Source organism: Octopus sinensis, linkage group LG12, assembly GCF_006345805.1.
Source record: "Octopus sinensis linkage group LG12, ASM634580v1, whole genome shotgun sequence".
Lineage (NCBI taxonomy): Eukaryota > Metazoa > Mollusca > Cephalopoda > Octopoda > Octopodidae > Octopus > Octopus sinensis.
In genome coordinates this window covers 4544065-4560207 of record NC_043008.1, presented here as the reverse complement: position 1 = coordinate 4560207, position 16143 = coordinate 4544065, and the positions used below count along the sequence as shown (strand labels likewise).

At 35.8% G+C, this 16143-nt stretch overlaps 1 protein-coding gene across 1 annotated transcript in view; it reads right to left on the bottom strand.

The window, feature by feature from the left end:
* Positions 1 to 16143, bottom strand: part of LOC115217806 — a 549517-nt gene that overhangs the window by 302884 nt on the left and 230490 nt on the right. Inside the window, exon 4 of the mRNA XM_029787489.2 lies at positions 3053 to 3177. Within this exon, the coding sequence (XP_029643349.2) occupies positions 3053 to 3177 (125 nt within the window). The remainder of the gene's footprint in view (positions 1 to 3052; positions 3178 to 16143) is intronic.

The following is a 16143-nucleotide window of genomic DNA, read 5'->3' as shown; positions in this document are numbered from 1 at the left end:
TCCTTTCCATCCTTGGAAATCATATCTGGATAGTTTGCTTTGATCTTCACACTAGTCTAGATGGGCATGTCCCGGATTATTGTGAATGGGTCATATTCATGTGCTGCACTTTACTTCTTATCCATTTACGCATCAAAATGTTGGTATATTGTCCTGTGTATACAGCCACTGACTCATTCGTGTGTGTAAATACACTGGGACTTGGCAAGGACTGGCAGGCGGAAATTACGTGGTCAATTATCTCATTGTACAACTTGTGTAGTCAGCACTTGACGTTGGCATCTTCCTTATTATTTGATTGGTGTAATTATTCATAACTATTCATTTTTGTAATTATTCACTATTTGTCCTGTGCAACTAAAACACTACCACTACTACTACTACTACTACTACTACTACTACTACTACTACTACTACACCACTGATTTCTAATGTAGGCACAAAGCCAGAAAACGTGGTCGGTAGACAATAGTCAGTAATATATATGCATATGTATATATCTATCTATCTATCTATCTATCTATCATTCTATATGCTTATTATTTGATTAGTATTTATTTCCTATTGACACTGAAAGGGCGAGAGAGAAAGCTAACCTTTGCATCCTGACTTTGAATCCCTCTGTTGTGGGATTTCAAGTCAGAATGCAAAGGTTTGTAATTAAATACTACAAGACATCTCATCCAACATCTTACTGATTCTGCTTTCCAATAACTGAATAATAGTAAATCAAAAAATCTTTTTTACTGGGGGCTGATGGTGCTGCCACCTACAGTTGCTCTCAATGTAAAATGATTTTAAATATTTCATGTAATATTGATTTCTAACAATGTCGTAAGGTCAGTGTCATGGGAGGTGGTCGGAGGTTGGTCGGCAGAAATTGGCTGCTTGGCTCTGTATTATTTTGTAAATTCTGGAACGATGAAAGGAAAAGCTGACCTCAACTGGATTTGAACTGAAAATGTAACAAAACACAGAAATGGGACACTACTAATTCTGTGAAGAACAACAACAACAACAATAATCATCATCATTGTTTAACGTCCGTTTTCCATGCTGGCATGGGTCAGACGGTTTCACTGAGGTCTGGAGAGCCAGTGGCTGCACCAGGCTCCAATCTGATCTGACAATGTTTCTACAGCTGGATGCCCTTCCTAACGTCAACCACTCCGAGAGTAATAATAATAATAAAATAATAATAATAATAATAATAATAATAATAATAATTATTATTATTATTAAAGTAGTGAGCTGGCAGAATCATTAGCATGCCAGACAAAATACTCTGTTCTGTGAGTTGAAACCGTCTTTTCCTACTATTTCCAAAGACTGGAATATCTACAATTTCCTGTGAATATTTTAAATCTGCCTCAAAATAAAATAAGTTAGGAAACTTACATACCTACAGCTTTCGAACAAACAAACGATCAGCTTTAAAAAACCCCCCAAAAAAACCCTTTAATATCTACAACTAATATGTGATGACTTATCCTTTCCTCTCTCCCTGAGTATTCAAAAATGTAAACATCATCTTCCTTTTTATTCTAAGAACACTACCATTTCTCTCTGTGCGGTCACACAAAAAACCATATTTAGTAACTCTTTAAACTTTACTATCTACAACTTGTTTTCTTTGCTTTTCGACTTTCTTTGAGTGTTCGAAAATGTAAACATCCTTTTTTATTGCAAAAGTCCTACTGTATTCTCTAACTGGACAGACGAACATCTCAAGAAAACTTAAAAACTTTAATATATTAGCCAAATACGTAAACACACTTTTTATTGCAACAACACAATTGAATTCAGAAATTTAAAAATGCAACAACATGAATATCAGAATATATGTGTGTGTGTGTGTGGGGGGGATATTATATATATATATATATATATGTATTATATATATAATATATATATATTATTATTATTGTTTTTTTTCTACCAGTAATTACAAATAGGACAGGTTGAATTGCTTCTTTTCAAATCAGCGCACCCAGTATCCACTGATAGTAGTAAACACACTTGACCTCTGCTGACCTAAAGGGTGCGAAGAGTCCTTTGTCTCTATGGTTGACCTCCCCACCATCTGCTGAATCTATTTATAGGCCTTGATCAATTCACCAAACTGCTACCAATCTTCTCCCTAAAACAATGGTGGTGATGGTAGTGATGATAAAAATAAAAATTATACGAATACGATGCAGCTGCTAATACTAAATACTACTAACACTAAATTAACACTACAACTACTACTATTATGATAGCACAGGTATCTGAGGCCCAACTACCACCCTTACCACTACCCCACCCACCCTACTGTTGCTGGTGCTACAGCCACTGCTGCTACTACACATAAAAACAATAATATCAGTGATATCAGTGATGATGATGATAATAATAATAATAATAATAATAATAATAATAATAATAATAATGGGTAGAGCCTCCTCCTCCTCCTCCTCCTTCTCCTCCTCCTCATGAGCTAATTAATGCAGTCTGGTATCATGGGAATATCTAGGAATATGGAATCAAATTGATTGAAATATAATGTAGGTATAAATATTTCTAAGAAAAATGTGCCCTAAAGATAAGATTAATAGCTAAAGAAATTGTGTTAATCTTATAATTATTTTATTATTTTTTTTTTCTGTTGTTTTCATCTGGAGGAAGAAACTGTCCCTATGGCCTTTGCAGGCCTTCTGAAATCCCTAGAACAATTGCAAGAAAAACATAGCTTGAGAAAGAATTTCAGAGGACTGATGTAGAAGGGAAAGGAACTGGGGAAAATAGTATGGGTCTTGGAGTGTTGGACATAATATTTGTGATGATTGGAAGAGAGGCAAGTGAGTTGCATAGGCCTGAGTGGAGATGGTTCAAGACCAGCCAGCTCCAAGCAGTAATGATAATAAAAACAGCAAAGGGAAGTTTGAGCGTACATCTGTAGGACAACTGGTGTATGGTGAAGATTGAGCTAGCAGATCCATATGCACTGATCCAGGTATTATGAAGTGATTTCTAAACAGGAGGTGAGAAAGAATATCTTGATAAAACTTACTGTTTTTGTGCCCAGATTTATTATAGAACAATAAAGTGTTGCTGTGTCTCCAATGTATGATGTGATGTTATTTACACGACTGCCAAAATGTGGAGTATAATACCGCTGGTACCTTCCACCTGTGACTGGAACAAAAACAAAAAGAAAGTATGATTAATATCGATCAAAGACAGGATATATTCAATGCTTTACATCTCAATAATATGAAACAGTGAAACAAGATTCTAAATCAAATTTCTTATTACTGAAGTAGACACAATTGTTGTGGTTTACCCCAAGTCAGTCATGGTCTCGCAGACCCATGGTTAAAGGCAATTCAGCTGGGATCATCCTAGATATTCTTAGTGTATCTACGCATTTTATTCATTTTATTATTTTTTAAAAACCCTTCAGCATTCAGATTTCTTTGTCAAATCTGAGGCTTATTCATTCCCATTGTTTCCAATTAATCATTTTCTATCTCATAGCTTTAAGATTTTGATGATGTGATTGTTCATTTTTTGTTGGGTACCTGTGAAGGCCAGATCTGTACAACGTTTGAGCTTGCTAAAGGGTTAAGACAGTAGCATGTGATTAAAGGGAATTTGTTAAAGTATTTCTAGCCCATCAAGCAACTGCATAGAGGTGGGATGGGGAAACTTTTAGATACCAAGTATGAACTGCAGGTACCTAGGAATCTGTGGTGAAGAATCCGTGCTGAGAAAATCTACAAATCTTTAATGTTACAAATTTACAAGAATATAACAGAAAGGCTTAAATAATCTCCCACCTTTAGATTTTTAGAGACTTCATCCGAAGATAGTTCGAATTTGAGTGCAGATCAGAATTTCCCACCCCTGATATAGAGTATCTTTGATCGACACTCTTGGATATTGAAGTTTCAGCATCTTTGCTACGTGTCTTCTACTATACTTCAAGTTGGTCTTGTGAATGGAATTTGATTGGTAGAATCTGTGTTTGTGTGTGTATTTACACACACTTGTATGTATGTACATGTATGTAAGTGTGCAATACTTACATGTACACTTTGTGACAGTTGCTCGCTATGAGTGCTGTAGCAGTTGTCCTCTCTCCTGTCGACAAATTACCTGCTGACTTTGCATCGTCAAAAGATGTGTGAAGTAAGAAACGATTTATTTGAAAAATAGGTAAGGGTTATTGACATGAAGGGCCAGGAATGGGTGTTGCAAGTGGCTGGTGGGCTGGGTAAAAATTAGATATTAGTGACATAAGCAGTATTAGTAGCAAACAACAATCTTTATATTCTACTTGACATGGATGAATTATAAAAAACACCATAATAATGCTGTATTCATATTGAGAGAGCATTTCAGAAGACACCAAGTGCATAACACATAAACAAGTTTGAAGCACCAGGTAGAATCTGCACAGATGAAATGGTAAATGAGGGATGTCTATTTACTTTTGAGATGTGTGTGTGAATTAAAACATATTAATAAAAGAATTTATTTATATATGATTTAGATTTATATTTAGTCAAATTGTAGTTTAACATTATTCAGTTATCTCTAGTAAACTACAAAGACTGGTCTGAACGACCTTAACCACTTTGCCAAAATTATCTTCTTTTCTTCTTTTTATTGTTTATAATTCAACTTATATATGGTGGTACAAAATTCACTTTCCATTTTAGATTTAATCACTCCTGGTTACTTTTTCTTTTAGGGTTATCTTAACGAAATAGCTTGTGTAAACAGGCCTTAAATGCTGTGGAAGCTAAAGAATGATATTGGCAAGAAATTAGGGCATCGAAGCTGGATACATTAGAACATGCCATGAAACCCTGCCTAATAATTGTTTAATTCAGTGAAGCTGAAAATGGAAGGCATTTGCAGAATGTTATATTCTACAAAAATTTCAACAGTATTTCTAAGGCAAAAAAAAAAAAAATATATACATACATATATAAGTAAAAGGAAAACATTCTTAGCCTTTTATTAAAAAAGTTATTTAACTCTTAAAATGCACCACCCAGTATAATATTGTATGAACATGTGGACTACATGCATGTGTGTTTTTGCACATGAGCCTGGGTATTAATCAAAACCGATTATTCTCCGGGTTGAATAAACAAATTTCTTTGAGGAATATCGTAGCAAACAAAAAAAAGAAACCCCCCAAAATCCAAAAAAAAATCAAAAGTAAACAAGCACCCTTCAAAAAAAAGATAAATAAAAAAAAATACATATTTTAATAAAATGTAACAGAAAGTGGGGAACAAATATTGAAAGAAAAAAAAACCCCGAAAAAGAAATTCAAGTTTTCAATATAATTTATAATATAAAAAGAATGTTTCTTTTTTATGAAAGACAAGAAAGGGAAAAGAAGATGGAAGCAAAGTGATGTTGTTGTTATTGTAGAAAGAATTAAAGTAATAATAGGTAAACATATTGAAATAAATTTATGGTTAAAGAGGGAGAAGTGATGGGGAAGGAGATGAGATAGGGAAGGTGTGGAAGGAGAAAAAAAAAAAGAAAAAGGAGAGAAAATATAAGTTAAAATTTAGTTTCAATAACAAAAAAAAAAAAAGAAAAAAAAGTGCGGTGGCAGCCATGGAAATGGTGAAAAATGATGTGAATGAAATAGGCCCAAGACATAGTTTTATCATGAAGCATGATGTAATAACAATTTGGGAATTGGGAACGGACAAGATGGATGTTTGAGCAAGACAATAAATGTCAGAGTAGCTAAATGAAATAATAGCGAAGAGAATAGGAGAGAAGAGCAGAGAGCTAACATGGTAGGAGGGTAACACTTATCTCTCTTCTTCATCTTTCTCTGCAGTGTGTGTGTGTGTGTGTGTGTGTGTGTTTATGTGTGTGTGTGTGTGTATGTGTGTGTGTGTCTGTGTGTGTGTGTGTATGTGTGTATGTGAGTGTGTGTTTGTGTGTATGTGTATGTGTGTGTGTGTATGTGTATGTGTGTGTGTGTGTGCGTAATGTGTGTATGTGAGTGTGTGTGTGTGTGTATGTGTATGTGTGTGTGTCTGTGTGTCTGTGTGTGTGTGTGTCTGTGTGTATGTGTGTGTGTGTGTGTGTGTCTGTGTGTATGTGTGTGTCTGTGTGTGTGTGTGTGTGTTTATTAATATTTAGCAGAAGTAACAGAGTGACTCAAAGGCAGAGAGTTTCGTGTGTTGCCACTTCACGAAACTCTCCACCTTTCAATTGTTCTGTTGCTTCTGCTAAATATTAATAAACACACACGTATATTCATATTTTGAGTCCTATTTTTCCTGCTTACATCACCATACCTATATATATATGCATATACATACATATATATATATATATATATATATTATATATATATATATATATATATATATATGTATATGTATGTATATACATATATATATATATATATATATATATATATATATATATATATATATATAGTATATGTATGTATGTATGAATATACATATATATATATATATATACCTATATATATATATATATATATATATATATGTATATCCCAGACCAGCTTGGCAAACAGACATTAAATGATGATACGTATGTGTATATCATCATCATCATCATCATCATCATCATCACGTAAACGATGATGATGATGATGATGATGATGATGATGATGATGATGATATACACATACGTATCATCGTTTAATGTCTGTTTGCCAAGCTGGTCTGGGATGGAGAGTTTGAAATGAGCCCAGCAAGCTCCATTGTCTGCTTTGGCATGGTTTCTATGGCTGGATGCTCTTCCTGAAGCCAACCACTTTACAGAGTGGCAATGGGTGCTATTTCTTCACAGCAGCAGCACTGGAAGGATCAGCAGGTAACTTGCCAGACAAGATAAAGTCCCTTCAACTGGCGGGGTGGGGTGGGGGGTGGTTGGCTGTGTGTCAGTTGATGAAACATTGAAAGAATAATGGAGGGGTGGAGGTGGGTGTTTCGCTGAAGAAGAGATACAAAGATAACCGAGTTGAAGAACAAGAGAGAGAGAAAGAGAGAGAGAGAGAGATGGAGAGAGTAAGAGAGAGATGGTGGTAGATATATATCAGGACAAACTCTAAAAGTACAGTGGGGGGGGGCAGAGTGAATATAAGTGGAATGATGGACAAGATTGGAGTGGGGGAGTGGGCTGGAAGGAGAGAGGGGAAAATTCTGATAAGAATGTGAGGAGAGATGATTAGAAGGGACAGAGGTGAGTGTAGTAATTGAAGATGGGAGATTTAGGAGTGACTCAAGAGGCAGGGAGTGTATTAGAGATGTGAGAGCATTAGGAGTGATGGAGGATGAAGGGAGAGCAGGGAAGAGAGAAGATGATGGCTGGAGGAAGATGATGAGGAATGCAAGTGGTTCAGGGGTGGTGGTGGTGAGGGAAAGAGGAAGGTTATGAAGAGGAGTGGATGTAGGGTGTGTCAATTCTGCTCTCAGGTGATTATGTTTGTTGAATAATATCAGAGATAAAGAATTGATGAGGATTAGGGAATGGGGTATGAGTGAGGCCCGTTGGGGCAGTGAGAATGGGGGTGGGCAGAGCTCTGCATGTAGAAGCATATTGCTTGAATTTCCATGTTCTGTTGTTATATTGGATGGTTTTGTGTATATTCCTTGGGACAAGTTAAAATTTGTGGTCCTTGAGTTTAGAAGCAAATTACAACAAAATTGTGGGGTTTACTTTGTGCCTCAATCTGAAGCTATGCAGTTGCTGCTAGTATCAGCTTTTAAAGCATAAAAAATGCAAAACATCTGAACAGGATACACCTGAACCTCTTGATCTGAATTGGGTATTCAGTTTCAACAATGAATGATTAAAATGCAAATTAAAACACCCAACATTACCAGTTATTGTAAACACATTTAAAACATGTAATTTGTACCTCATGGGTAGGAATGATTCTTTTAAAAAACAAACATTTTTCTTGTATGAATGCAAAAAATTTACCCATCACCATTGGATGAAAACTGTAAAAGGCAAATGCAAAGTCAAAAAAGTTAAATTAAATCCTTTTTGAATGAAACTCATATAAATAAAGCACTCATTGTCTTGCAGGCTGCATGGTAGCATGACCACGAGTGCTGGATACATGAAAAAAGCAGCCAGTAGATGCTGTAAAGTGGTTGGCATTAAGAAGGGCATCAGTCATAGAAGCAGTGTCAAAGTAGACCGGAGAGCATAATGCAGTCCTTGGTCCCATTGGATCCTGTCAAGCGATCCAATCCATGTCAGCATGGAAGGTGTAAGTGAAGTTCTGTGGATAAAATATACTCAATGGATAATTTTGATGGTGATGATGTTTTGAAGAATAACAAAACTAACTAAAATAAGAAAGAACAAGTATATTCTCAGAAATTTTCTAGAAGAAATGTTTTAAAAAAAGAATTAATTTATTAAGTCAGTGAAAATTTTTAAGAAAGATCTCTATGTAGACTCTTTATCTCTGTGTGTGATCTGGTTGCTGGAAATAGCAACAGAAGTTTCTAAAATCATAGCCTGAACTCTTAGGAAATGACATATATAAGGTGACTCCGCTTTTAAATTTTGGCACAAAACCAGCAATTTTGAGAGAGTGGTCAAATCAATTACATCGAACCCCAGTGCTCAAATGGTACTTAATTTATTGAATTGAAAAGGATCAAAAGCAAAGTCGACTTTGGAAGAATTTGAAATTAGAGGATAAACTAAAGGTGGATGAAATGCAGCTCAGCCTTTTGCCTGGCATGCTGACGGTCCAGCCAGGCCTTTCACTTCGTCTCATTACACATACATTAAACAGAAGAATCCAATGAAGGATGTCCTACTTCAACAGCTAGAAATAGCAGCGAAATGTATGTTACAACACATGTCACTAACAAAAGAAGGGAAAGAAGGGCTGATTGAATAATGCAGCCCTTGATACCCAGTGTCTTATAAAAAGATGGAGTAGTTACGACCAGAGCTCAACAGCATCAACAATAACACAAGGAAAGGTAGCAAACAACATCAATCGCGGTTGCCAGAGCATAAATACAGCTGAATGGTTGAAAGTAGCAACAGATTAAATATTCTCAAAGTGATTGTTGAAAGCAAAATTAGGTTAATCAATCAGTTATTAGCACACTATGTTTCTAATCAGTAAGACCCCCGAAACAACTAATAGCAATATTTCAAGCGAAACATTTCTGATCTAAGAAATTCCTTGTTATATTTATATAATCAATTTTAAATCAATTGCAATAAATTTTGTGTTAAAACAAATATTTGAATAAAGGTTATAAAAAAAAGTGATAAGGTAGATTACTCTAAAATACTTGAAATGAGTTAAGTCCCTTGAAAAATAGTTGAAGGGCAGAGTAAGATTTTAGAACCGAGCACACTCACAGGCATGGGACACACAGACTACGGGAAGGAAGGAATATGTGTATATGTGTGTATGCATGTATATCTATATGTATATATGTGGATATAAATATGTATGTGCATACATGTGTGTGTGTGTATAATATATGTATACACACACGTTATCTATCTATCTACCTGTCTGTCAGCACACACACACACACACCACACACACACACACACACACACATATATATATATATATATATATGTTTATATATATATATAAATTGGTGTTAGAACTCAATGTGCATGTTTCAGAATAATGCAATAAAGCATTTAGTCACATAGAAAATGTAATATAAAGTTTAAAGGCTAAAGAACATTATTACTGAATTCTAGTTTCCTTGTCATTTACTTAATTTTGTATATTTAGATATATGTGTGTGTGTGTGTGTGTGTGTGTGTGTGTGTGTGTGTGTGTGTGTGTGTGTGTATTGTAGTACTTGTTTCAGTCATTGGAGTGCTGCCATACTGGAGCACGCACACACACACACACGCAATAAAAGAGATGCTTTTACAGAGAGAGATATTAGAGAAGTATGACATTGGTGGATTCAGCCATGAAATCTGTGGGAAGAGTTAATGACTCAATCAATTAGAGAAGAGAATCTGAGTGGGACTCAATGATGTGCAGTTTGGTTTTGTGTCTGGGAAAGATGCTGCATTTGCTGTCTTTCTGGTGAAACAATTGCAAGAGCTAAAAGTAAGTTGCTGTGCTTAGCATTCATTGACCTGGAGAGGGCCTTTCACAGGGCCCCTCGGTCGGTAAGCTGGCGGTCACTGAGGAAGCTTGAAGTAGATGAATGGGTTGTGGGAACCATACCAACCATGAACAGAGATGTTGTCAGTGTGGTGTGAATTAACGAGCACAATAATAATAATACTGAGCTGATAGTTAATCAGGGATTGGTTCTCAGTCCCCTCTTAAGGGAAACAAGTATATACACCCAGAGCCACAGCTGTGTGACTGAGAACTTTGCTTTCCAGCCTTATGGTTTTGTGTTCAGCCTTACTGTGTGGCACCTTGGACAAGTCTTCTCTCCCTCGGCTGTATATTCGTGCGTTTGTGCATTTGATTATCCTTGTCGTCATATTGTGCAATAGCTGTAAATGAGCATCACTGTTATACAAAAGATGCCCTTCACTACCAGGTTTCCATGGAAACATGTTGAGGAATGAAGAAATATCTTGCTTGGATTTGGAAACAGATGAGGATTGATGATAAGAAGGGCTCCCAGACAGAAAATCTGCTTCAATTCTGACCCAAGATGAACAAATTGACCCTACTACATGGTAGGTATTTATTCTATTAGTCTCTTTTGTTAAACTGCTAAGTTACAGGGAGATAGACTAACCAATACCAATCGTTAGGCTGTGGTGGGAGACAGACACAAACATACACATGTGTGTGTGTGTGTGTGTGTGTGTGTGTGTGCAATGGGTTTCATTTATCAGTTTCCTTCAACTGAATCCACTTATGAGGATTTGGTCAACCCATGTCTGTGGTAGAAGATACTTGTTTAAGGTTCCACACAGTGGGACTGAACCTAAAACCAAATTATGAGAAGCAACCATCTTAACCACACTGCTACTCCTGCACCTACAACTACATGGTCATGCTTGTGGCCCTGACCACTAGGAGACACTCCATTTGGAATGGACCAAAATACAGCAGAGATTGTTGTTGTTGTTTAGCCCCAGGCTAGTCTTGATTGAGCAAATCTATGAACAAAAGTGATCCAGCCTCAGCCATCCTGTCTTTCACTTGTGGCTTTGCAAATCCATTACATTATTCAGCATACCTTCTCTTTTCAAGAAGGTAAGGTGTAATTTTAAGGGGATTTGGCTATTGTACTTAGCAGTTCAGGTAACCATGTTAAGGCTCTCTTGCTGACATATTCAGCAGAAAATATTTGAAGAGAAAGCTGAAGAGGATGTGATGATAGACTCACAGATGAGATAATGGGAAAATGTTATAAATTGTATGTCTAACCCATGTCAATATAGAAGAAATGGTCAATGCAGATAATGATGTGCATGTTGATGATGATGATGATGATGATGTTGAAGATAATGAATTTTACATCAGTTCTGTTAGTATAAACTGGTCTCTAACATAAACATCCCACTTGCTGATATAAGATAATCAATAGAATTAACGAGCCAAAGAGAGTGTCTGCATGTGGTCGCTCAACTTGCCAAAAGCAGCAGCTAAATTACTCCCTTATTACAGTGTATTTTAGACAGAAATGAGAATCACTGAGAAAGAGAGAGAGGGGGGAGAGAGAGGGAGAGAGAGAGAGAGAGAGAGAAAGAGAGAGAGAGGTCTGCTTGATCAGGACGGATCAACAACTACAATAAAAATTACAAAAGATACTAAATTTATCCTAATAAGAGATTTTTCATTACCAGTTTATTAATGCAGACATTTAAATGAAACCATTTAATTATCTGAGTTTAAAAGTTTATAAAAAATATATGTATCAGGATTTAGTATGTCAGATTCTGCAACTAATTTATGCTTGCAATTTTGGCTGTATGAATGGTTTCCTTTAAGGAAGTGGACAGCAGCAACACACTGACATACACACATATCTAGTAGAGCAAATACAAAAGGAGTATTAAGTATGAGCGAGATACTCAGGCTGTACTCTTGCAAATACTAGTTAACAGGTGTACGGGAATGCTGGTGTTTGCTATGTATGTATGTGTGTGTGTGTGTGTGTGTGTATGAATGTATGTATGTGTGTGTATGTGTTGTGTATGTATGTATGTGGTGTGTGTGTGTGTGTGTATGAATGTATGTATGTGTGTGTATGTGTTGTGTATGTATGTATGTGTGTGTGTGTGTGTGTGTATGTATGTATGTGTGTGTGCGTGCGCGCTTGTGTGTACATATGTGCATGTATATATATATGTACAAGAGGTACCCGAAAAAACAGAATTTTGCAATATTATATTTTATTCACTTAGTTTTGCATGTTTACACTTTTATCGTCTTCAAAGTATTCTCCATTTGAAGCAATGCATCATTGGTCCAGGCATGCTTTCCCCTGATGGAAGCAGGGCTGAAACTCTTGTGAAGTGATACCTTTTAATGCCTCCATCATTTTTTTCCTTCATCTCTTCCATATCAGCAAATTCCATAGCCCCAGCTTTCGTTACCAGTGATGACCTCCAAAAACAGGTCCGGATCAACTCCCAGCTGTTCCTTCAGCTCATCACACACGTTCAGTCACAACTGCATTCGATCTTCTGTGAGCAAGCAAGGAAGACACGAATTTTGCTGCAACCCTTTTCATTCACAATTCCTCACTCAAAATTCATTGGGAGGCGGTCCAGGAGACATTAGTCATGTCAACAAGTTTGTCAATTGTTTGATGATGGTCTTCTAAGATCAGCTCGTGAATTTTCATGAGGTTTTCATTCGTTTGGGAGGTTGATGTTTGCCCTGGATGAGGTTGGTCAGCAATTGATAAGTGACCATTCCTCAAGTGTGAAAACCACTCATAAACTTCTGTTTTGCTCCTGGCAGCAGCCTTGTAAGTCGTTTGAAGCATAGGGACTGTTTTTGGCTGCCATTTTCCCTAGCAGAAAACAGAATTTCACAGAAGCCCGCTGTTCCCTGTTTCGGCCATTGCAAAAATCGATGAACAGGGGAGAAGCACTGTAAAGCAAAGACACCTCATGTCGCAGTATGACCCCTGACCCTTTCACTGGACAACGCCGGTCAGCAGACTGATGCCTGAGAGTTGCATCAAGTGAATTACAATGGGCTTGTCCTATAGAGTACGTTTGAAGTTACTTTCGGGTACTCCATTGTATGTATGCACTGAAAGTCACGTATAAGATGGGTCTAATGTACTTTGTCCATTTCTCTGGATTGTTTTAGCTTTAACACATATTTGCTTCTGATATATCTCTTGAGGGCAAAAATAGTTGTGGGGTTAAAACGTTTGCTTTGCAACTGCATCATTTTGTGTTTGATCCTGCTGCACAACATCATGTGCAAGTGTCTTGAGTTGATCTATATCCTTCGAGTGGAGTTCAGTGGATAGAAGCTGGGTTGATGCTGTTGTGTGTGTGTGTGTGTGTGTATTCAACAAAGTATCTCTTGAACTGAGATACATTGGAAATCGATGTAACCACCAGCAATAAAAAAAAAACACATAACAAAACAAAAAAACTCCTGCCTTTTTAACAAGATCCCTTGCAATATTTGTTGTACACAGAGTTATAGATGCTTCCTTTTCAAAGTTGCTAGTGCAAGTAAACTAGTGATTGGTCCATTAAAAGCCAGAACCAATAATGCTTTTGCCCAAATAAAACAAATCAAAGAAATAAGTTCTCGTTTCCAACATGTTTGTCTAAACCAATTTCAGCAATTTATTTTGAAAAGGATAATTAGATGAAATTAAACTGAAAATGTTATCATAGTGATGCAAATTTCTGTATTAAGCCGAATTCTTTTGATTTAATTTTCTTTTTAGCAACTAACTTTATTTAACATGCATTTAAATGCCGTAATTGAATCCAATTCCTATTCTGTCCTTGTTTATTTGCCACATTTTGTTTTTAAATTTATATTTTGAGTGTTGAATAATTTTCTTTGATATAATCTATCTTTTAATCTTTGAAAAATGACCTGGATGAATCAGCAATTTAAAAAAAAAAAGATTGCATTTTGATCATGGAAGCATATTGCATAGTCAGATGATCATATTAATACAGGTTCGATGCAAAACAATGCGTGGCTATTATTTCAATCAAAAGTCTTCTGCCTGTGTTAGAATACGCAATTTCAGTCAATGACCTGACCTTTCAGAATATAAGTCATGTTATCAAATAAAGTTATCAAAATTAAAATGGGGGAAAAAAAATCTAATAAAGACAAGTGTGTGTGTGTGAGGGGGTTAAAAAATAGGATAGAAAAGCTACCCTCACACTGTAGATCTCATCTGAATACTTGCAACAGAATGGGTTCTGCTAAAAACACCCCATTTTTATATATATTTTAAAACGTTTCAACTCAGTTGTTCAAACAGTTTCATTTAAATATATGCATCAATAAATTACTAACCAAAATCTCAAACTAGGATTCACTTAGTACGCTTTATAATCATCGTTGCAGTTACTGATCAGCCCTGACCAAGCAAACCAATGATGAAAGGCCTCTCAGTGTTCACTCCACTCCAAACCATTTTTTCTTCTTCTCTCTGGCAGTGGATCTCATTTCTCTTTAAAACATCAGCTGTAGTATGAGAAAGATTTAGCTGCTGCTTCTGGTAAGTTGAGCAACCAAATGCAGGCTCTCTTGTTGGCCCATTTATATTATAGGTGATCTCATATTAGTAAGTTAGTGACCAGTTTATATTAATAGAACTGTTGTTCAATTAATTATCTTCCTTATCATCAACATGGATGATGATGATGATGATGATGCCACTGCCTCTGTCACCTGCGTTCACTGATTCTCTGATGCTGACAGGGGTCAGACGGGGCTCATATACGGTCTGTTTGCTCCCAATGTATCCTAGATCAGTAGTTCCCAACTTGTGCTCTGCAAAAGTAGTACTGGGTGTCCTTGAACATGTTAAACTGACAGACCTTTCAATATCCCGGGGTCTGTGGGGAAACTCATTTAAATAAAAAGGGTCCTTGGTAGGGAAAAGGTTGGGAATCACTGTCCTAGATGATGATGCAAAATCTAATGATGTACAAAGCCTGCCAACCAAAATGTCTTACATAGAGTGAGTTCTTGATAGAATTATTCAAATGTGTCTCAATACTTTGGAAACTGACTGAACAAAATCATCAAAATATCAAAAACAAAATGGGAATGTTGTCCTTTAAGAGTTTCCTCTGGATACTCAAGGCCCATATTGACCAGTGGCTGAGCTCTTCAAATAAATGCAGTGTCTCATTTTATAGCCAAATGGTTTCTGGTTCATTCCCACAGTGTGTGTGTGTGTGTGTGTCTGTCCCTCCTGCTCCCTAGTTCACCACTGCTTGACAATCAGTGTTGGTTTATTTATGCCCCTGTACTTTAGAAGTTTAGATGAAGAGACTGATAATCAGCCCATTTTTACATATTTTATTCAGACATATGTTATAACGTTAACCAGTTTTTATGGATGCTAGAATACAATGCAAAACAAATTTGGCTTTTGCTTCTATCAGGTTGAATGACCACATTAAGGTTTCCTAATTGGCTCAAGGAAGTAAGGAGTTTGATGAAGTGGTGTGCTGAAATGAACTTCTTCCTTAACCTGTTTGATGCAAACTCACCTGAGACTGTTCCTGATGATTTTAGGATGCACACATCCTGTTCAAAAGTGATCCAGATTAAAAACTTTCAGCAAAAATTCATGTTATATTCCAAACACCAGTTTAATAATAATAATAAAGTTATATATATATGTATGTATGTATGTATGTATGTATGTATGTATGTATGTATGTGTGTGTGTGTGTGTGTATATATATATAAATATATATATGTATAAATATGTATGTGTATATATATATATACATATGTATATATATATATAAATATATATATGTATATACATATATGTATATACATATATATATATATAATTATATATATATATATATATATACATATACATATACATATATATATATATATATACATACATATATACATACATATATAATTAATTAATAAGGGTGTTATTTTTATAAAATATTATAATA